This window comes from Protopterus annectens, chromosome 8.part1 (assembly GCF_019279795.1).
Source record: "Protopterus annectens isolate FY-2018-M chromosome 8.part1, PAN1.0, whole genome shotgun sequence".
Lineage (NCBI taxonomy): Eukaryota > Metazoa > Chordata > Ceratodontiformes > Protopteridae > Protopterus > Protopterus annectens.
Window position 1 is genome coordinate 495,503,338 of NC_056742.1, and position 24,496 is coordinate 495,527,833.

The 24,496-nt window shown below is 42.1% G+C and overlaps 1 protein-coding gene across 4 annotated transcripts in view; it reads right to left on the bottom strand.

Moving 5' to 3' along the window:
* The window catches only part of TANGO6 (transport and golgi organization 6 homolog), a 1,856,125-nt gene that overhangs the window by 1,749,732 nt on the left and 81,897 nt on the right, over positions 1-24,496 (bottom strand). For all 4 annotated transcript variants that reach the window (XM_044082029.1, XM_044082030.1, XM_044082027.1 and 1 more), the window contains exon 3: positions 23,401-23,517. In XM_044082029.1, coding sequence (XP_043937964.1) covers positions 23,401-23,517 — 117 coding nt within the window. The remainder of the gene's footprint in view (positions 1-23,400; positions 23,518-24,496) is intronic.

The following is a 24,496-nucleotide window of genomic DNA, read 5'->3' on the forward strand; positions in this document are numbered from 1 at the left end:
TTTAAAGTCATTAGCCTAGCAATCAATCACAAGGATGCTATGAAGTAAATCTCCCCTCTGTAGAACAATGTCCATTCATTTACCAAATCATCTCTAAATGAACTTGCCAATTACACAACAACAAGAATACGTCCTCTGTGTGATTCGTGTACCTGAATGATACTCTCCCTAACTATGTATGAGCACATCCCTGATATCTGTCTCCAAATGTAGAAGACCAATGGGAAGTTTCTAATCTAACAGCCAAAAATTCATCCTAAAGCACCATACCACACTATCTTTTCAATGCATTCACCTTTCTTTCCAAAAGTATGTTGTCACTAAACATTGTTTATCTCCTGTTGGTTAACTTCCATTCCAGTGTTTACAATCCTTTCGCACTTACAATACCATGACCTCTCATGAAACATCAACTCCCACTTATGACTTGTCTGAAGCTTTCCTTATATTACATAAATGGCAACCCCTCTGAATAAGCACTGTTATTATCCTTTCAGACTCTCTTTCAAATACTGTCAGTAATCACAACAAACTTTTATTGCCTGTAGGAATTCCCCACAGGGTAAACCTTTAATCAAATATGGTGGGTGACTGCTTTGGCCTTGAAGGTGTGGTGGGTGACTGCTTTGGCCACAAAAGTAGTTTCTTCAACAGCCTTGTCACAAGAGTTTTGTTCCCTTTTGCACCCAAAATATTACCTAAATAATCTGTCTTATCACATTCCACCTGACAATCAAATTTTAAACTAAACTTTTATTAGGCCACCCAAGAACTTCCCATAGTTATAGATACCCCACTGCAGGAAAAAAACGAATTCCCAATATATGGAAAAGAGTACACTACATGTTCCTAAAAAAAAATTCCTATCCCGTCTATGAACTCATTTTCACCCACTGACAGGTTCACACAGGCAGGGTAAAGGGACCCAAACTGAAGTACTCCTAATCTGACAATACCATTAGGGTAAAGGGGGGCTCAACTGGAGCACCCCTATTCTGACAGTATCACTAGTGATCAAAAATAAAATAATTGTTAAGGAGATAAAAGACAAAAAGATCAATCAAATACTGCTCCCGGGTGGGTTTTTGCATAAATTATCCCAAAGCATTCCATGTTCCAGCTTTACATCAGTACATGAACCAGTAATATCTAATCAAGCCCAGTATACATCACCTTGCCATTTAATGTTAGAAATCTGTTGTAAAATATGGCCTGAATCTGCTACAATATCCAAGGCCCACCCATGGTTCCACAAGTTTATAACTTCTCCACCTCACAAAAATTAATTTGTTCTGGATTCAAACTAAAATGATTTACAAAACTATGAGTGTGTGTGTGTGTGTGTGTGTGTGTGTGTGTGTGTGTGTGTGTGTGTGTGTGTATAGGTATTTACACACACACACAAACATATATATACATATACACACACACACACACACACACACACACACACACACACACACACACACACACACACACACACACACACATACAGGGATACAGTCATGTTAATCAAGTGTTGAGACTGCAGTAGCCAAGGTCTGGTAACAAAAATTGTTATTGTTGGATTACACTGAATTATGCTACATTAAATGTTGAGGAAGTGAAATATAGAATAATTGGATGCATTTCACCTGCTTCACTGTTGTACGATCATAGAGTTAGTGCCCCTAAGTTCTAAACTGCTGGAGCAGAACACCCACATTGCGGGGCTGTGGTAGGTGGAGCCTCCCCCCACACAAGTATTTTTTTTTTGTGTGTGTCTCGGGTCAGGAGTGCTGTAATCACAAATGTAAATGTATTGTTTACATCTGTGATCACTAGATGTTGATGTTTTGTGGTTTAATTGCTTCTGCTCAAAGATAAAATGCCATGACAATTTGCATTTCATTTCATTTCATTTTCAGTCAGTACTATTATACACACACAGGATCTGCGGTGGTGGTGCTGTGGTAGCGTTGTCGCGTCACAGTAAGACGCTGTCCGGTTCGATTCTCAGCTAGAGCGTCTTCTGCGTGGAGACTTGCGTGAATGGGCGTACCTTCGTTGAAGGTTGTGCGTCAGGGCTGGTAACTCGGCACGTAAAAATCAACTACCAATCATTAGCAGACCGGAGTCCCGCTATGGCGACCCCCAACCGGGAAAAGCTGAAAGACACAAACAAACTATTATACACACACAGGCATGGAGACAGACTGACACACACACAAACCACACACAGATAGGTGCACACACCCGCAGATACATATACAGACAGACATGCATACACATGAGACAGACACCCACACATACATAGACAACCACATGCACACACACACAGACAGACAGACACACATACTGGCAGACACAAGCACACAGACACACTCGAACACACACATACACACACACACACACTTTTTTTTCTCTCCAACAAACATCTTTATTAAATTTTCAAACGACATGGGCAATCTTACATTTATACAAATGAAAAACAAACATGACACCACTTTAGATGCAAAAAGTATACATCACAGACACCACTGAAAGAACTGTAGTCACTGTCAGTTAAGCATTATATGGCTCATTCAAACCCTGCCTTTTAAAACTCATTCCTGTTCTGCATACAGTATATTGTTCCCACAATTCCCATCATTTCCATGTAATTTGCTCCTTCCCTTTTCTAAAGATCCCAATTCCAGTTATTTTATCTCTTAGTATATTCACTACTTCTAGTAAAGTTGGTTTAAACTTTGATTTCCATTTTCTAGTAACTGCTTTTTGGCAGCCACCATAATTAGACTCAGCAAGGATTTACTATGTCTAGGCAATTCCGATTCTGTATCATAGCTCAAAAAAATCATCACCCAAGTCAATCCAATCTGCTCACTCAGCATCTCTGACAGAGCGGTCTTCGGGGAATCCCTAAAGTCTGCCAGCTCATTACACTCCAAAATAAATATCTTCCCAGCCAGCACTTTCTTGCCCATCACACCTCCAACACTTGCTATTCACCTAAGAAAAATTTCTTTTGAGTCTGCTTGGGGTATAAAAATACCTCTGTAAACACTTCCAGGCAAAGATCCTAAATCTTCTAGACTTTGCTGCGTATTTGGGAGATATACATATGTCCTCCCCATTGTCTCTTTGTAAATTGCTTATCCAGTCTCTCTTCCCAATCCTTTCTAAGATGTTCCGATTGATTCTTATAATTATCATGCCGTATTTTACATGCTTTACTAATCATTCCTTTTTTAACAACAGCTACTGTTCTAGATTATATTAAAAACTCTACCAGTGCTGGTCTTTTGTTTAAGACCCCCTATTTCTATCTCTTTGCCTATACTGTGATATCAATCCTTGATAGGGAAAGGAATCTCTAACCTGCAGTCCAAATAAATTCTTGGCCTCTTCCCAGTCTATTACCTTTCCCTTTCTAGTTATTTGCTCCCAATACCTTGGTTCCTTTGCCAGTTTTCTCCAATAAATTCCAGCCCCTCTTGCCTATTATCTGCATCCCTGACCACAGTCATCCCTATCGGCAGAATCTCTTCTCTCCATTCTCATGATGGTTTGTCCTTAAAATACTCTCTCCTATTTTATGAATATAATACTCTGTATGATGTTTGTTTTCCTTAAGAGTCTGCATCCAAAATCCCAATCTCTCCTTATTTCCTGAGCGTCCTCCCTGTATCATCATCATTTCTTTCTACTTTAAATTATAGTTTTCTGCTTGTACTATGTATAAGAGCCCTAACTGTGTTGCTGTACAATACCCCCTCAAATTGGTAATCCTAGTCTGTGCCTTGGTTCTATTGGAAGTATCAGTTTACCCCACTTGACCCTTGCTGTCTTCCCTTCCCAGATAAAATCCTTCAACTCTTTAGTAATTGCTATCCACAGCTTCTCCTCTGATTTGTACACAGGTCAGGCATATTTTTATCAGACTAAAGGGACTAAAAACATTTTAATGGCTTGTATTTTAGTAGCCATAATAAAACTTTCAGTTTCTCAATTTTTATATTATCTTCTGTTTAGTCTCTTCCCACATATCCTTAGCTGCCACAACAGAGTCATTTCTAATCCATACTCCTAAATACTTCATTTCATCATGTCCCCATATATATGGATATTGTTGGACCAATTAGTGTGTGCGTACATAATTTACCACTATTGCCCTTTGTTTTAGATTCATTCATTTTGTATCCTGAGAAGATTTGAAACTGTCTTAAAGTGTTCCACAACACTGTAATGTCCCTTTCTGGTTTTATCATGTATAAAATAATATCATCTGGAAATAGAGCCAGCTTTTCCTAACTACCATACCAATTACACCCTTGAATTTCTGAGTCCCTTATTTTGTTTGCCAATGGTTCTAAATATAATGCAAACAACAATGGGGAAAGTGGACAACACTGCCTGGTTACTCTACTCAAGCAGAAATTATCAGAGAGTATCCCACCTACTTTAATTCACACCTCTGATCACTCATATATACTTCTAATCAACCTTATAATTGTATCAGGGAAAGCAAATGCTTCCACTGCCCTGCTCATGAAGTCCCAGTCTACTCTGTCAAATGCTTTCTCTGCATTAAGACCCACCAATAAAAGAGGTACTTTCATACATTCTGCTTCCCTCTAGATCATCATTGTTCTGTTAATATTGGCAAATGTTTGCCTCCCCTCCAAAAAACCACACTGATCCAGATCTATCAATTTTGGTATAACTTTTGCCACTCTTTTAGGCACTATAGACAAAGACATTATAATCATGGTTTAGTATTGAAATGGGCCTGTATGAAGCTGGATCTTTACCCTCTTTAGGCATTACCGTTACCACCACCTTCTTCCAGGATGTTGGTGCTTCTCCTCCTCTTAAAATACTGTTAAACAAAACCTTCCAGATCTTTATCAGCTTTTCCCTCCTAGCTTCCAAACTTGCATAGGAATACCATCTATTACTGGGGACTTTCCTGTAGATTGGTTATACTAAGCCATTTTTATCTAATATCTTCCTACCCTGTTAGTAACTGAGCCTCATCTACCTCTAACCTGGGCATATTTAATTCTTCCATAAACTTTTCCATTTGTACCTTTTCTTGAGTTGCACATTTCTCTGCTTTTTACAAACTTTCATAAAATTTCCAAAATATTTCTAAAACTTCTACAGGGTCTCTTGTTATCTTCTTTGTTATAGTCTCCCCAAGCTTGGTGACAGCCCTTTCCACTTACTGTTGCCTGAGTTTTTGTGCTAAAAGTTTTTGTGCTCTAGAATTATCAAAAACCCATTGCTTAACAGCAATCTTTCTAAACTCATGCATATTATCGAGGTAATCCCTTATTTTCTGTTTAGCATTCTACAGTTGCTCCTTTTCTTGTTCTGACAGACTCCCCCTATTTTGCAAAACTTTTAATATTTGTCAATCCCTCTAAATAATTCTTGTTACTGTTTAACCATGTCTCTCTTTCTTTTATTTCTACCCTAGTTTTAAACCCCACTATAATTTTATCCCACTACCTAGCTATGTTTTCGGAAGAAAATTCTGTCTTCTCTAGTAGCTCCTGAATCAATTCCAAAATCCATTCTGTGAATTCCTCTCTTTTCAACGATAGGTGGGAAAGCGTCAGTGTCTCATTTTTATTTCATTACCATGTGTTTTTATTTTAGTTATTATCGACACATGATCTGAAATAGTTACTGGGTTAGTTTCAAGACCTTCAATTAAATGCACATGTTCCTGTGAGATATAAAATCTGTCTAGCCTAGCCCAGTTTTTGCATCTTGGTGAGTAATATGGAAATTCACTCTGAAATCCAGGTACTGAATTCACATTTTCCATGCCAAATACTTTCATAAATTTCTTCAAAAATCTACCTTCCTTTGTCATATTTTCCCTTCAAGGCCCCCCCCACCACACCAACACACATCTTCACTGTTGCACACTCTCACTCTTAAATCTGTTTTGTGCGTGTACATTCGGTTTTACTTCCTGGTACAAAGATGATTACAAGCTTATTTCAGAAATAATGATGGCCCTGCAGTTAATTAAAAAGACTAGCAGCTTTTTTTTTTGTGATTTACAAGGAAACTTACGAAAACGAGGACATTGTTCGGCATGCAAGACTACAGATTCAATAACATTCCAAACACGTCATGCTTCTTAGAAGATAAAGGACAGCTGAGACAGCGAACAAAGACGACCACTTATAAAAGTCTATGAGAACAAAAAATAACCACATGGGGAGTGGGGGCATTCACACACAAACACTACCACAAGAAGTGTACAAGGTGAAATTTAAGATCACATTCATAAGGAAACCGTATAAAGTGAAGGCAAGCACTGTAGCACACAGAAACTGTGACAAGAAATGAAGTTTAACAAAGTATTTTGACTAGACAATACAGAAGAGGAATTAAATGAGAGTAATGCTACAGCCAAGGAGCATGACCAGGAAAAATAAAAAGAAACAAAGTAATAAAAATAAAGATAACATTTTAATGACATTACAGATTTCAGAGGAGATGGAAAGAGAAATGACAGAAGACAAAAAGTAGGAAAATACAAAATACAAAGTAGTACAGGAAAAGAAACAGGAAATGAGCAAGTTGTATGAAAACAAAGGCATTATATTACCTTGTGGGTCTTTTATTACGAGTTTATATTATGATTTGAGCTGATTACTAGTGCAAACTCATCACAGTGGTTTTAGATGAGTTGAAATTCAACTTACGACAAGGAAACACAGGGAACAGGTACAGTAAGCTTACAAAACAAAACAAAGGGAATGGGTAAAGCGAGCTAACGCAAGGAAATAGAGGGGAAAGAGAAGAGCAAGCTAACATAAGGAAACAGAGGGAAACGGTAGAGCGAGCTAATATAAGGAAACAGAGGGTAAGGGTAGAGCGAGCTAACACAAGGAAACAGGGGGTAAGAGTAGAGCGAGCTAATGCAAGGAAACAGGGGAAAGGAAAGAGCAAGCTAACACAAGGAAACAAAAGGAACGGGTAGACCAAGCTAACGTAAGGAAACAGAGGGAATGGGTAGAGTGCGCCAACACAAGGAAACAATAGGAACGGGTAGAGCAAGCTAACGCAAGGAAACAGAGGAAAAGGGTAGAGTGCGCTAACACAAGGAAACAATAGGAACGGGTAGAGCAAGCTAACGCAAGGAAACAGAGGGAATGGGTAGAGCGAGCTAATATAAGGAAATAGAGGGTAAGGGTAGAGCGAGCTAATGCAAGGAAACAGAGGGGAAAGGAAAGAGCAAGCTAACGCAAGGAAACAGAGGGAATGGGTAGAGCGAGCTAATATAAGGAAAAGTACAGTTTTGTACCTACCATAAATGTAGATGTTCGAGGATCCACATTGCTGCAGTCATAACCTGTGGGTAGTCCGCTGTCCTCGGTCGGCCCGAATACCAAAGTGTTAGGCTGGCGTCGGTCATGGTCGCTCAGATCTGACGTCAGTACGCAGTGGTACTAAAGCGCATGACCGACGCCATATCCTCAGTCTTTCTTGCCCCAGATGTCAGAAGGCCTAAAAAGAAAAGGCCATAGCCAAAAATAGAAAATACCCAACCACCAATGTAGAAAAATAATTACCCCAAAAGCAACACAGCAACCCCAAACTACAGAGGGAAGGAGGGAGGATTGGACTGCAGCAATGTGGATCCTCGAACATCTACATTTATGGTAGGTACAAAACTGTACTATGTTCTTCGTCTCACATTGCTGCAGTCATAACCTGTGGGTAGAATCCCAAAGCAAAGGTAAGGGAGGTTGGCAAAATTAAAAAGCATTAGGAGCTGCTAACATGCCCTGTAAAACTGCAGTGGCAAACCCAGCCCTAGACTTGGAATAAAGAGGGAGATGGTAATGTTTAGTAAAAGTGTGCACTGAACTCCAAGTAGCTGCCTCCAAAATATCCTTAGTAGCTACACCCCTTAAAAAAGCAGTAGAAGTGGCAGTAGCCCTTGTGGAATGAGGTCTGATCCCAGCCGGAACATCCTTTCCATGATGAGAATAACAAAAAGCAATACAATGGCCAATCCACTTAGAAATAGTTTGCTTTGAAACAGCTTTTCCTTGTGAACCCAAAGCAAAAGAAATGAATAACTGTTGAGTCTGCCTGAACCCTTTAGTTCTGCTCAAATAATAGCGTAACTGCCTGTGAATATCCAAAGAATGCAAAATTTTTCCCCTTTATTTTGGGGATCAGCATAAAAAGTAGGCAAATGAATAGATTGGTTTAAGGCCACATTAGAAACAACTTTAGGCATAAAAGTAGGGTTAGTACGCAGGGATACCCTATCCTTATGGAATATCAGGAAGGGTTCAACTGCCATTAGAGCCTGTAATTCAGATACCCTCCTAGCAGAAGTAATGGCCAACAAAAAAGCAGTCTTCCAAGACAAAAACTTTAACTCAGCTGTAGCTGCAGGTTCAAAAGGAGGTAAAGTAAGCTTCTCCAACACAAAATTGAGATCCCAGGAAGGAGTAGGAGCTCTACGTGGGGGTCTTATGTTCTTTGCCCCTCTAAGAAATTGCTTAAACAAAGGGTGAGAAAATAATGGTGGGTCACAATCATAGTGAGCAGAAATGGCTGCAGCATGAACTTTCACGGAGGAGAAAGACAAACCCTTGTCTAATAATTCTGTAAGGTACTGTAGTGTAACACTCAAATTAGGCACCGAAACATCAAAGCTCTTTGCTGTGCTCCAAAGGAAAAATCTCCTCCATTTATCAGCTTAAACTTTCCTAGTACTAGGTCGCCTGGCTTCCAATATGACATTCAAAACTTGTTGAGGAAGCTGCGACCCCCCAGGGTCTAAAACAGAATATGCCAGGCTGTTAGATGCAGGGACTGTATCTTGACATTGAGGAAATGATTGCTTGCCTGGGACAAAAGGTGTGGAATTGGTGGCAAAGGCCAAGGAGGCTCCTGTACTAAACTCCTCAGGAGAGGATACCAGTGCTGACGTGGCCAATCTGGAGCTATTAAAATCATGCAAGGCTTGTCCTGTCTGACCTTCAAGAGCACCTTGGGAAGGAGAGGCAGAGGAGGAAAAGCATAGACGTGAAGGTTGTTCCAACTGAAAGATAGAGCATCCACTTTCCAAGCTTTTGGGTGAAATATCTTTGTGCAAAATTTTGGCAGTTGGAAATTTAGTGGAGAAGCGAACAGATCTATGTCTGGAGTTCCCCAAGCCACTGTCAACTGTTGAAATACATGAGGATCCAATTTCCACTGTGGGGATCCACCATCTGTCTGCTCAAAACATCTGCTAAGGAGTTCTGTGCTCCTGGCAGAAACCTTGCTTGAAGAGTGACGTGCAAACTCAGAGCAGTCTCCCACAAAATCATAGCTTGTCTGCAAAGAGGGTACGAATGGGTTCCCCCCTGCTTGTTGATGTACCACATGACTGTTGTGTTGTCTGCTTGAATCAACACCTGTCCCGGTTGAAGTAGATCCTTGAAAGCCATCAGTGCAAATTGGACTGCTAACATCTCCTTCATGTTGATATGCAAATGCTGTAGTCTGGGAGGCCAAGTGTCTTGAATCCATTTCCCATTGAAGTGTGCTCCCCAAGCCATGTCTGAGGCATCTGTCGTTAAGATCTGACTCGCCTCTGGTCGGGTCACAGAGAGTCCCTTGTTTAGGTGACATTCCTGAGCCCACCACAAAAATTCCTTTTGGATGCAAGGTATTATCTGAATGACAGTGTCCAAATCGTGGCAGTGTTGAGTCCATACACTTTTGAGATACCATTGTAGCTTCCTCATATGCAGTTTGGCATTGGGAAGTACCAGAATACAAGATGCCATGAACCCCAAGGCTTGAAGGACTGTCCTTGCAGTCAGCCTGGACAGTAGGGACAATTGCTGGAAGTATAGGGGAAGATTTCTTTGTTTGTCCGGGGTCAAAAAAGCCATCTGAGAGGCTGTATTCAGTCTCACACCCAGAAAGCACATGTCCTGAGAGGGTACTAGACTGGACTTTGTTTCGTTCACAGAATACCCTAGGCACCTTAAAACTGCCATTACATACTGTAGATGCTGAAGTAACTTGACTTTGTCTTGAGCAAGAATCAGGCAATCGTCCAGATAAGGATAAATTTGTATTCCTCTTAGTCTTAAGAAGGCTATCACAGGAGCCAGGACCTTTGTGAACACCCTGGGCGCAGTAGATAAGCCAAAGGGCAATGCAGAGAACTGATAATGAAAAGCACCAGCCCGAAAACGCAGGAACCTCCTGCAGCTGGGCCTGATAGGAATGTGAAGATAAGCCTCTTTGAGATCCAGAGTTACCATCCAGTGATCTTTGCCTAGCAGAGGCAGAAGTTGCTGCAAAGTTAACATCTTGAACTTTGGAATGTCTAGGTATGTATTGAGAATGGACAAATCCAGAATTGGCCTCCAAGTGTTTCCTTTCTTTGGCACAAGAAACAGGCGAGAATAAAATCCTAGGCCTACTTCTGACGGAGGCACCACCTGGATAGCCCCCAGTTGTAAAAGTAAAGAAATCTGCTTGTGAGCCTCCAGCCTTTGCTGAGGAGGTACGTCCGGCATGCCTTTGAAAGGAGGCAAGGTGTGGAAATAAAACTTGTAGCCTCGATTTATAATGTCCAACACCCATTTGTCCTGGGTAACCAAAAGCCAATTTTGCATGAAAAGTGCCAACTTTCCTCCTAGAGGAGCTGCCAGACAGGAGGAATCTGGCAGCTGGAGATACAGGTCATTGGGTCTGTTTACGAAAAGGCTGACCCCTGCCCTCACCAGAAGATTGTGCAGGAGAACTCCACGTCCTAGGTCTGAAAGAACCCTGAGCATGAGCTCTGCCCCTACCACGTCTAGATCTGCCCTTAGACTGAAAATCAGAAGAAGGATAAGCCCATCCTTTTGCAGGCCAATTTCTGCTAAACTTCGGGGGCTGCACTTGTAAAAATTCCTTAACCGTCTGCATGGACTTAGCTTTGTCTTCCATTTTCTTCAAAACTGACTCCACAGGGGAACCAAAAAGAACTTCAGATTGAAGGGGAGCATCCAAAATTCGAGCTTTAACATGCTCTGACAAATTCTGATCTTTAAGCCAGGCGTGCCTACGAATAACTGAACCAGTGGCAGCCACCCTGGAAGAAGCCTGAAGAGCATCAAAGCCACACTGCAAGGAATGCTTACCTACCTGATCAGAGGCATGAACTAGGTCCTGCAATTCCTTACACTCTATACCCTCAGCTAAAGCCTCTACCTTAGATTTCAACTGACTTAACAGAAAATTCTGGTACTTCAGCATATGAAACTGGCAATTTAAAGCCCTCATAGCCAGCGTGGAGGAGGTATACACTTTTTTACCCCACCTATCCAATGCTCTAGAATCTTTATCTAGAGGAACTGGATTTTTAACTACAGAAGCCCTGACACCCTTAGGTCCCTGACTAATAGTTTCCGGGTCAGCTCTAGGACTCTTATACAAATATTTATGAGCCTCTGGAACTCTGTAATACCTGTCTGGCTTGACAGGGGCAGGGGGTAAAGAATCAGGATTAAGAGAAGCTTCAGAAAAAACATCCTGAACAACATCCAAAACAGGGGGAATAGCCAAGGGCCTATGTTGTGGTAAAAACAAAAATTCCCTAAGCCTCTTACAAGAATCAGAAAAATCCTGACCTTCCCACTTAAAATGCTCCCTCATGGAATGCAGGGTTTTAGAAAAGGAAAAATCCTCTGGAGGAGAAGCAGAAGGACTGGAATCCTCTGCATCTGAATCAGAATAGGGAGGAAAATCCTGAATGTCCTCAGCTGAAGACTCAGAGTAATCTGAGGAATGCTCCAATCCCTCCACCTCTGTCTCCACCCTAGGCCTCTTATCTGGAGGGGGCATAGAACCTCTGATTAAAGTAATCAAATCCTCTGCCATTTTTAGCATATGTTTTTTAGGAACAGAGCCTGATGAACTAGGGCTGACGCCCGTGCCAGAAAGACCAGGTCTAGCTTTAGAAGGGGCTTTAGTGACAGAAGTAGAAGGCCTAACAACCTTATGTAAAGAAGGAACTACAGAAACTTGAGAGGCCCCCTCGGCCTGACCTAATTCCTGGGAGGCCAATTCCTGTAAGATTAAAGGCTCCCCCTGTGATTCAGCTGAAACCTCGGCTGGATCCACAGATTCAACCGTAGTTTCCAAAGAACCGGCGTCCGCAACGGACGACTCATCCTGCTTAGACTTTAACGATTTATCTTTTCGTTTCTTAGCGGTAGCGGGCGTCGGAGGATCCGACGGCATGTTGTAGTTACACCGCTTACCGAAAACAAGTCTAGCACAATCTAACCTGCGTTTAATGGTGCGCTTATTAAATCTAGCGCAAAAGCGACACCCGACTACGTCGTGCTCAGGCCCCAAGCAAGGAATACAGAGAGAGTGGTAGTCCCTATGAGGTATCTGTTTCCCACAAGAAATACAATTATTAACTTTTTCTGACATCCGGATTTAACTGAGGCAAGAAAAGACAAAAATATTCCCCAACGGGGTACTTAGCCCAACTTGGTCTTCGGTCTGAAACTCAGAATACGAAAATTTCAGGACGCCGAACGGCACTTGCAAACGCTGCTTCTGCTTCGGACCATGCGGCAAGAAAGACTGAGGATATGGCGTCGGTCATGCGCTTTAGTACCACTGCGTACTGACGTCAGATCTGAGCGACCATGACCGACGCCAGCCTAACACTTTGGTATTCGGGCCGACCGAGGACAGCGGACTACCCACAGGTTATGACTGCAGCAATGTGAGACGAAGAACATCAGAGGGTAAGGGTAGAGCGAGCTAATGCAAGGAAACAGAGGGGAAAGGAAAGAGCAAGCTGACACAAGAAAACAAAAGGAACGGGTAGAGCAAGCTAACGCAAGGAAACAGAGGGAATGGGTGGAGTGAGCCAACACAAGGAAACAAAAGGAACGGGTGGAGCAAGCTAATGCAAAGAAACAGAGGGAATGGGCAGAGCAAGCTAACGCAAGGAAACAGAGGGAATGGGTAGAGCAAGCTAACGCAAGGAAACAAAAGGAACGGGTAGAGCGAGCTAACACAAGGAAACAAAAGGAACGGGTAGAATGAGCTAACGCAAAGAAACACAGGGAAAGGGTAACATGATCTAAGTGAAGACTAGTTACATTGTTCATTTGTGATGATAAGCTGGCACCACAGCCAGAAAAAAAAGACTTTATAATGTATGTGGCAATACTCTGTATAAAGCGGTAGGTGATGGTGTTACTGGGAAATGGAAAACATCAGGAAAATGTAATAAATGAAATGTAAACAGTTGCAATGAGAATACATATGACTAATAAAAATAAAAGGCGATAACGGAATAAAACAGGATCCAGGGGGTCATGAAAATAAAATGTTTAATAAAAGAACAATTCATTTATATTAATGGCAAATCAATAATAGCCAATAAAACAAAACAGCACATACAAAGTGGGATCCCCCCTCCAAAAAAAAAAAAAAAAATATATATATATATATATATATATATATATATATATATATATACACACATATATATATATACATATACACACACACACACACACACACACACACACACACACACACACACACACACACACACACAGTGAAGCACTTGTCAACAAAATGTAACAATATATAGCAACCTATTCAAGCCCTTATACAAATATAATACATAACAACAAAATCTAAAAAGATATAAAAAATTTAAAAAACAGAGTACTATTTCCTCAAACCATGTCCCTTTTAGGACAGGTTTTAGTGGCACATCAGAAAGTACAGTTTTGTACCTACCATAAATGTAGATGTCCGCGAGGTATGCATCTGCAGTCCTAACATATCGGTTGTCCTGCCTCAGGCAGCCCTTCGGTCGGCCGGATTCCAAAGTCTGGGTCTGGCCTCGGCTGATGTCGCACTTCACCCGACGTCATAGCTGCTGTGAATTGGGTATAAAGGCATCAGCCGACGCCATTTTCCTCAGTGTTTCTTGCCCCAGATGCCAGGTGCCCTCTAGGAAGGCTAAATTTGGATAAATGCAAATGATTCCAAACAGTAGAGAGCAAACAATATAAACATGTATATACATATATACAAACAAATACACCATAATAGATTCCCCCAGCTAGCTACAAGATGGGCAAATACCCTAGGAGTACCACAGAGGGAAGGAGGGTGGGTAATCCTGACTGCAGATGCATACCTCTCGGACATCTACATTTATGGTAGGTACAAAACTGTACTATGTCCTTCAAGGATGCATCTGCAGTCCTAACATATGGGTAGAATACCATAGCCAAACTGGGGGAGGAGGCACTAAGATGATTATGGTGTAGCTAAGATCCCTTGCAAAACAGCAGTTGCAAAACCTGCTCGGGATCTGGAGTATAAAGGTAGATTATAATGCTTGGCAAATGTATGCACGGAGCTCCAAGTAGCAGCTTCTAAAATGTCTTTGGTAGCCACTCCTCGTAGGAAAGCTGTAGTAGTGGCTGTAGCCCTTGTGGAGTGAGGTTTGATGTTTTCTGGAGATGTCTTTCCATGAAAAGAGTAACAAAATCTAATGCAATTTCCTATCCATTTTGAGATTGTCTGTTTTGAAATTGCTTTTCCTTCCATTCCTGTTGCATATGCTACCAGAAGCTGGTCAGTTTTTCTGTTGGTCTTGGTTCTGTCCAGATAGTAGCGTAATTGCCTGTGCACATCCAAGGTATGTAGTAGTCTTTCCCCCCTGTTCTGTGGGTTGGGGAAGAATGTTGGTAGATGGATTGCTTGGTTCAATGATACCCTGGAGACCACTTTTGGCATAAAAGTAGGGTTAGTTCTCAAGGACACTCTATCCTGATGGAAGATAAGGAAGGGCTGTACTGCCATTAATGCCTGTAATTCAGAAACCCTTCTTGCTGAAGTGATTGCAAGCAGGAAAGCAGTTTTCCAAGATAAGAATTGTAATTCTGCTGTTGCTGCTGGTTCGAAAGGGGGAAGTGTTAACTTTTCCAACACAAAGTTAAGGTCCCATGTAGGCAAAGGTGGCTTCCTTGGAGGCTTTACATTTTTAATTCCTCTCAGAAACTGCCTGAGTAGAGGATGAGAGAAGACTGGAGGATCCATGTTGTATTCTGCTGAAATTGCTGATGCATGAATCTTAATGGAGGAGTAAGACAGGCCATTGTGGAAAAGTTCTGCTAAGTATTCCAGGATGTTAGCTATGTTTGCTAATGATACATTTTCTCCTTTTGCTGCACTCCAAATGAGGTATCTTTTCCATTTGGCTGAATAAGTCTTCCTTGTGGAGGGTCTGCGAGCCTCCAGGATAATGTCTTTAACCCTCTGAGATAAATCTGGGTTATTTTGCTTTATGTAATATGCCAAGCAGCTAGCTGTAGTGTTTTCAAGTTTGGATGTAGGATCTTGTAATTGTTCTGTGTTAGCAGTAAAGGAACTAGAGGTAGAGGCCATGCGTGTGTCCGAGACATGCTCCTCAGTAGCGGGTACCAATGCTGCCTCGGCCAGTCTGGAGCTATCAGGATGATCCTTGGGTGATCTTCTTTGATCTTCAGTAGCACTTTGTGCATCAAAGGAAGAGGTGGGAATGCATATGCTGTCAGGTTTTCCTAACTGAAGGATAGGGAGTCCACCTTCCAAGCAAGTGGGTGGTATGTCCTTGTGCAGAATTTCCTCAATTGGTGGTTGTGTGGGGATGCGAACAGGTCTATTTCTGGTAGTCCCCATTTCTTTGTAATGGTTTTGAAGATGTCCAGATGCAGCATCCATTCGTGGGCATCCATGGTAGTTCTGCTTAAGGTGTCTGCTAGTATATTTTCTTTTCCTGGCACAAATTTGGTCTGGAGTTGAATGTTGAGGTTCAGGGCCACATTCCACAGGTCCATTGCCATCCGGCATAGAGGGTATGAGTGCGTGCCTCCCTGTTTGTTGATATACCACATGACTGTGGTGTTGTCCGTCCTTATCAGCAAATGACCCTGTTGAAGAAAAGGTCTGAATGTCTGAAGTGCCTGTTTCACTGCCAGCATCTTTTTGATTTATGTGTAGGTTCAGCTGGTCTTGTGTCCATAGGCCTTGTATACACTTGCCCACCATGTGTGCCCCCCAGCCTAGGTCTGAGGCGTCCGTGGTGATAGTCTGGCTTGGGTGAGGTTTGTGGAAAGGCAGTCCTCTGTTCAACTGACAGGCCTGAGTCCACCACAGGAATTCTTGTTTCAGGCATGGTATTATTGGAATCTGGGCTTCTAGACTGTGCTTGTGTTGAGACCATACATTCCTTAGGTACCATTGCAACTTTCTCATATGCAGCCTGGCATGTGGAATCAATATTATGCAGGATGCCATGTAACCCAGGGCTTGCAGGACTTTCCTTGCTGTAAGCTGGTTCTGTGTTGTTAATGCCATGAAATAGAGTGGTAGTTGCTTTTGCTTTTCTGCTGTGAGAAATGCCATCTGATTTGATGTGTCCAGTTCTGCACCCAAGAATGTTATCCTTTGGGATGGTACCAGCCTTGACTTTTTCATGTTGACTGTGTATCCCAGGGCTTGCAGTAGTTGTATAACCTTTTCCAAATCTTTTGTTAATTTGGTCTTGTTGTCCGCTTGTATTAGGCAGTCGTCCAGGTATGGATAAATCTGAATTCCCTGAAGCCTGCAATGAGCAATTACTGATGCCAGGCATTTCGTGAATACTCTGGGCAGTAGATAAGCCAAAGGGCAATGCTGAGAATTGATAATGCTCTGATCCTGCAAGAAATCTGAGATATCTTCTGCAATCTGGTCGTATAGGGGCGTGCATGTATGCCTCCTTGAGATCTAGAGTCACCAGCCAAGACTCCTTGCCCAGCATGGGAAGAAGTTGCTGTAGGGTCAGCATTTTGAATTTTGGAACAATGAGATATGTGTTCAGAGCGGACAGGTCGAGAATAGGCCTCCATTGGTTTTCTTTTCTTGGTACCAGGAAAAGTCTGGAGTAAAATCCTTGCCCTTGTTCCATAGGAGGTACCTTTTCTATAGCTCTCATCCTTAGTAGATGGTTGATTTGTTCTAGAGCGTTTGTTTTTTGGTTTGGTGGTAGGTTTGGCTTTCCTCTCTTTTTTGGTAGAGTGTGGAAGTGAAACCTGTAGCCTTTGTCTATTGTCTGTAAAATCCATTTGTCTCCTGTAATGTAATGCCAGTTTACGGAAAATAAGGCTAGCTTTCCACCTAAGGGTGCTTCCAGTTGTTCCCTGGTAGGCGGTATCAGAGTCAAGTCATTGTGCCTGTCCTGTGGAAGTGGTCGTAGCTGGATCTGTGGCAGTACTTCTCTGGTTGTTAGGCTGCCGCTGACGTCCCCTGTAGGCACCTCTGGATTGACCTCTGCCTCTTGGGCGCCTATTTCTGCCTCTCTGTGCTCTGGAGGTGTCTGGAAAGGACCAATTCTTCGAAGGCCAATTTCTACTAAACCTCGGAGGCTGGACCTGTAAGAAATCCTTGACTGTTTGGACCGATTTTGCTTTTTCTTCCACCTTCTTTAGCACTTGCTGTGCAGGGGAGCCAAACAAACTTTGTTTCTCCATGGGAGCATCTAGAAGCTTTGACTTTACATGGTCTGGTAAGGATTGCTCTTTTAACCATGCATGCCTTCTAATCACTGTTCTAGTCATAGCTGATCTAAAGGAAGCCTCCAGTGCATCATAGCCGCATTTTAAGGAATGATTACTGACCTGCTGAGTGTTATGTACCAAATCCTGAAGGGACTTACGGTCTATAGGTTCAGGAGAGGACAGTTTTTTATTTAGCTGGTCTAACAAAAATTCCTGATACTGAATCATGTGGAATTGACAGTTTAAGGCCCTAGCCGAAAGAGTAGCAGAAGTATAAACTTTTTTACCCATCTCTCTAATGCTCTAGATTCTCTTTCAGAGGGGAGGGGGTTTTTGGCAGAGGCAGCTGCTACAGCTTTGGGGCCCTGTGAAATGGTTTCAGGATCTGCAATAGGAGCCTTATACAAGTGAAAGTGTGTGTCCGGGACCCTGTAATATCTGTCGGGCTTGGCAGGGGCTGGGGGAAGAGAGTCAGGGGCAGTACAAGCATCATTATATGCATCATCAACAACTGTAAGTACTGGAGGAATGGCTAAAGGCCTATGCTGTGGTAAATGTAAAAAGGTCCTTAGCCTTTTCCTTGAATCTGAATAATCCTGGCCCTGCCATTGAAAATGCTCTCTCATAGCATGTAAGGTTTCCCCAAAAGAAAATTCCTCAGGAGGAGAGGCAGAAGGAATGGAGTCTTCTGCATCAGAATCCTCATAAGGAGAATATGGGCCTTCTGGAGGATCTGAGTTTTCTGAATCATCCGAGGAATAGTCTGTAGAAACAGGATCCGAGGGCTTTGCTCTACGCCTGTTCTCTGGCGTCTGTTGAGAGGCCCTGTCTGGGTGAGGTTGGGATCCCCTGATCAAAGAAATGAGATCCTCAGCCAGGCTGAGCATTTGGGAACTAGAGGTAGGCCTGTGTGAGGGGGCTTTAGCAGGCAAGGCCTTAGAAGATTTAGCTGCTTTAGCCCTAGAAAAAGCCTTGATAGACATAGATGCAGGGGGCCTAGCAGCTCCACGTGCAGGAGTAGATATGTTTAAAGGAATAGTATCTGATAAATCCTGGGTGGCTGCTACAGCAGGGGTTATTTCAGTAGCAGATTCAGCCATGCTGTGTAAGGCCTCGGCTATCGGAGGCATGCTTTCGGCCGAAGGAAGAACCGGGGACTCGGTTTCAGCCGAAACCGAGACACTCGCGGTTGGCTTAACCGTGGTTTCGGCCGAAACCGCGGGCCACGAGTGTCGGTCCTTTCCCTTACGCTTTTTAGCTAATTGTGAAGTCGGAGTCTCCGACGGCATTTTGTAAGCAAAAGCGGGACCAAAAAACTCCTCTGCAAACTCCGACCGACGTCTAAGTGTCCGTCGGTTGAAGGAAGCACAGGCTAGACAAGCTGATACGTCGTGGTCTGGGCCTAAGCAAGGAAGGCAGTAAGAGTGGAAATCCTTATGAGGTATTTGTTTCCCACAAGTTAAACAATTATTTACTTTTTCTGACATCGGCTGAGGCAAGAAAGAGTCCCCAACGGGTACTTAGCTTTTTAGAAGTCTTCGGTAGTAGAAATCTCTGGATCTGACCGACCGGCACTTGCGAACAGCTTCTGCTTCGGGCACCGCACGGCAAGAAAGACTGAGGAAAATGGCGTCGGCTGATGCCTTTATACCCAATTCACAGCAGCTATGACGTCGGGTGAAGTGCGACATCAGCCGAGGCCAGACCCAGACTTTGGAATCCGGCCGACCTAAGGGCTGCCTGAGGCAGGACAACCCATATGTTAGGACTGCAGATGCATCCTTGAAGGACATCTTCAATAATCTGACACAGATCCATATATACACACACATTTATGCATGCACACAGGCACATACCTAGCAAACAATTATTTATGTATACATACACACACAAATATATACATAGATATACATACAAATAAATACACACACACATGTATTATACACATGCAGACACACACATACACACACATATTTACTCACAGACATTATATATATATATATATATATATATATATATATATATACATATATACATATATATACATACATACATACACAGTTGATATAAAAAGTGTACACCCCCTTGTTAAAATGCCAGATTTTTGTGATATAAAAAAATGAGACCATGATAAATAATTAGGGGAAAAAATATAAAAAGTAAAAAAAAAAAAAAACGTACAATACACTGGTTGCATAAGTGTGCACACCCTTAAACTAATACTTTGTTGAAGCACCTTTTGATTTAATTACAGCATTCAGTCTTCTTAGGTATACACCTGCCATCAATTAAAGAGACTCTGATTAACCCCAAATAAAGTTCAGCTGTCCTAGTAGGATTTTCCTGACATTTACTCAGTTTCCTGCTACAGCAAAAGCCATGGTTCTAACAGAGCTTACAAAGCATCAAAGGGATCTCATTGTTGAAAGGTATCAGTCAGGAGAAGGGTAAAAAAACATTTCCACAGCATTGGATATACCATGGAACACAGTGAAGACAGTCATCAAAAAGTGCAGAAAATATGGGACAACAGTGACATTGCAAAGAACTGGACATCCCTCCAAAACTGATGAAAAGACAAGATGAAAACTGGTCAGGGAGGCTGCCAAGAGACCTACAGCAACACCGAAGGAGCTGCAGGAATTTCTGGCAGGTACTGGTTATGTACTACATGTGACAACAATCTCCCGTATTCTTCATATGTCTGGACTATGCAGTAGGGTTGCAAGTTGGAAGCCTTTTCTTACAAAGAAAAACATTCAGGCCTGGCTAAATTTGCAAAAACAATACATGAAGTCCCCCAAAAGCATGTGGGAAAAAGTGATATGGTCTGATGACACCAAAGATGAAGTTTTTGGCCACAATTCCAAAAGGTACGTTTGGCGCAAAAACAACACTTTGCATCAGCAAAATAACACCATCCCCACGGTGAAGCATAATGGTGGCAGTATCATGCTTTGGGGTTGCTTTTCTTCAGCTGGAACTGGGGCTTTAGTCAAGGTGGAGGGAATTATGAAGTTCCAAATACCAATCACCTTTGGCCCAAAACCTTCAGGCGTCTGCTGAAAGTTGAAGATGAAGAGAAATTTCACCTTTCGACATGACAATGACCCCAAGCATACATCCAAAACAACAAAAGAGTGGCTTCACCAGAAGAAATTTAAAGTTTTGGAATGGCCCAGCTAGAGTCCAGACCTAAATTCAATAGAAAATCTGTGGGGTGACCTGAAGAGGGCTGTTCACAAGAGATGCGCCAAACATCTGACAGGTTTGGAGTGCTTTTGCAAGGGGAAGAGTGGGCAAATATTGCAAAGTCAAGATGTGCCATGCTGATAGACTCCTACCCAAGAACACTGAATGTTGTAATTAAATCAAAAGGTGCTTCAACAAAGTATTAGTTTAAAGGTGTGCACACTTATGCAACCAGCGTATTGTATGTTTTTTATTTTTTGTATTTTTTCCCCTAACAGATTTGTTTGTTTTTCAATTGAATTGTACAGGTTATAGGTCACATTAAAGGTGGGAAAAGTTTTGAAATTATTTATTGTGGTCTCATTTTTTTATATCACAAAAACTTGGCATTTTAACAGGGGTGTGTGTGTATATATATATATATATATATATACATATATATATATATGGATCTAGGATGTTTGCTTGACTGAGCAAATGACTGCCATCCAAATCGCTGGGCATACTTACGCGAAAGTGCTTTTCACGGAAGAAGCACTTTCGCGTTAAGTATGACTGTTGCCGAAGCTGTACTATGGTGCGGGTAAGGGAAATTTCCTTTTCCCCATTGTAGTGCGGTCTCGGAGGGAGAATATTAAAGTAGGGGGGTGTGGGGGGCACAGCCCCACATGGGGGGTGCAGGGGGGCGAAGACCCCCTGATAAAAAGTAAATGTAGCCTTTTTTTTATTTTATTTTGTCACACGCTTTAACAAAAGCACTTTTTCGATAAAAGAGCTTTCGTTAAAGTGTGTTCGGGTTTTATGGATTCAGACGTTTGCTCAGTCGAGCAAAAGTCCTAGATCTAAATATATATATATATATATATATATATATATATATATATATATATATATATATATATATACATACATACATACATACACACACACACACACATACACATACACACACACACACATATATATATATATATATATATATATATATATATATTTATATATATATGGGTCTACTACTAATGCCCGACACGACGATTCCCCGACAGAAAACTCACCGACGCCAGATGACCGACAACACACAAACCCGACAACGTAAAACACCGAACATCATTACACCGACACACGGAACGTAAACAACACGCGACACTACATAGCATACACACTAGCCCTGACCCAAACCCTAACCCTAAGGTCCGACACTATCGCACACTTCACCTACCTGCACCCTAACCCTAACTCACTTAACCCACCCCTAGCCCAAGCTCCGACACTAACGCACACATCACCTACCTGCACCCTAACCCTAACTCACTTAACCCACCCCTAGCCCAAGCTCCGACACTAACGCACACATCACCTACCTGCACCCTAACCCACTTAACCCACCCCTAGCCCAAGCTCCGACACTAACGCACACATCACCTACCTGCACCCTAACCCTAACTCACTTAACCCAGCCCTAGCCCAAGCTCCGACACTAACGCACACATCAACTACCTGCACCCTAACCCTAACTCACTTAACCCGTCCCTAAACTACAGTCCCTCACTAGCACACACTTACCTTAACCGAACCATACCTCCGACACGAACACACACTCACCTTTCCCACAGCCTAACCCGACATCCCACAATCTCGAGCACTTACCTGACCGCTCCTAACTCCGTCACCATCGCACACTTACCGCGTCGCGATCGCACATTCCCTTGTCGGTCTTTCCGCTGTCGGCAAATCACCCTGTCGGTACACTTACCTGTCGGTCATCTGGCCGGTGAGTTTTCTGTCGGGAATCGTCGTTCGGTCATTAGTAGTAGACCCATATATATATATATATATATATATATATATATATATATATATGCACACACACACACACACACACACACATATATATATATATATATATATATATATATATATATATATATATACACAAACCCACACACACACATATATATATATATATATATATATATATATATACACACACACACATAGATATAAATACATACACACACAAACTTCAGGTAGCTGTACATACACAATGTAAAACTGTGAAAATACTTTTGTTAATTGTATTTTTCTGTTCTAACTGTAGACTTTGGTCACCATTGCTGACTGTGGATTAAACTATCACATGTGATAAGGCCACATACCCTTTTAATATATGAATAAATACAAAGTAAGAGCTTATCCAAATGCCCCATGCAGGCAAGGTACATGCCCATCTACCTCAGCAACAGCATCCACAATCCTATGCAGGTAACACCAACGCATCCATCAACATCGGCAACAGCTATGCATCCAACCTTGTCATGCAAGGTAGCTGACTTTCAGGGGACTGCAGGGAAGAGGTTGAGATGTCAGCAGTTTTAACAGAATCTTAGATGCCTCATTTCAACCTTCAAGTTACGAATGTTAATTATAAAAGGACAATATTCAACTCATGACATGGGGCATTTCACCTACAAAATGCTCCATCATAAAGCTTAAGAAACACACAGGTAATCTGATACTGACATTTTCTGCACATCTGTTTTAAAGCTGATTTAAATACTGTACATGTGAATGTTCAGAAGAGTCTGGAAGAGCTATGTGATGTGTTAGTGTTTACATGTCATACCTGTTTCAATCCACCTTGTAAAATGAGCAGCTCTTTGATGACATTGGGCTGATAAACTCGATCCAGCAGACTTTTCAGTGCATCTCTACAGCGACTTTGTTCTTCTTCAGTCAACAACTGTAAAACAGAGCACAACAGTGACCTCTACATCATGAAACACTGAAACTTGACAGCATGAAACATTACTGAGCAACCAAGAGATGCAGAGAAAGTCAGAAAAATGATAAACTTCCACTAGCTGCCAGTCCCTGCGAGGAAAACATGAATACAAACACCTGACACCAGGGCATATAATACAGACCTTAATTCACAGACAGTTTTCATACGTACAGATGCTGTATGTTTCAGCAAACAGGGTTGTACGGTGAATACTTAATAAAATAAGGTTGGCACAGCATGCATAGTGAAATTAACAGGAGTCAAACAGCATACACCCCATTAGAACTACAGTCCTTCTTGGGTAGTGTACACAGCAGTCAAACAGCATACACCCCATTAGAACTACAGTCCTTCTCAAGTAGTGTACACAGCAGTCAAACAGCATACACCCCATTAGAACTATAGTCATTATCAGGTAGTGTACACAGCAGTCAAACAGCATACACCCCATTATAACTACAGTCCTTCTCAGGTAGTGTACACAGCAGTCAAACAGCATACACCCCATTAGAACTACAGTCCTTCTCAGGTAGTGTACACAGCAAACAGCATACACCCATTAGAACTACAGTCCTTCTCAGGTACTGTACACAGCAGTCAAACAGCATACACCCCATTAGAACTACAGTCCTTCTCAGGTAGTGTACACAGCAAACAGCATACACCCATTAGAACTACAGTCCTTCTCAGGTACTGTACACAGCAGTCAAACAGCATACACCCATTAGAACTACAGTCATTCTCAGGTACTGAACACAGCAGTCAAACAGCATACACCCTATTAGAACTACAGTCCTTCGCAGGTAGTGTACACAGCAAACAGCATACACCCATTAGAACTACAGTCCTTCTCGGGTACTGTACACAGCAGTCAAACAGCATACACCCCATTAGAACTACAGTCCTTCTCAGATAGTGTACACAGCAGTCAAACAGC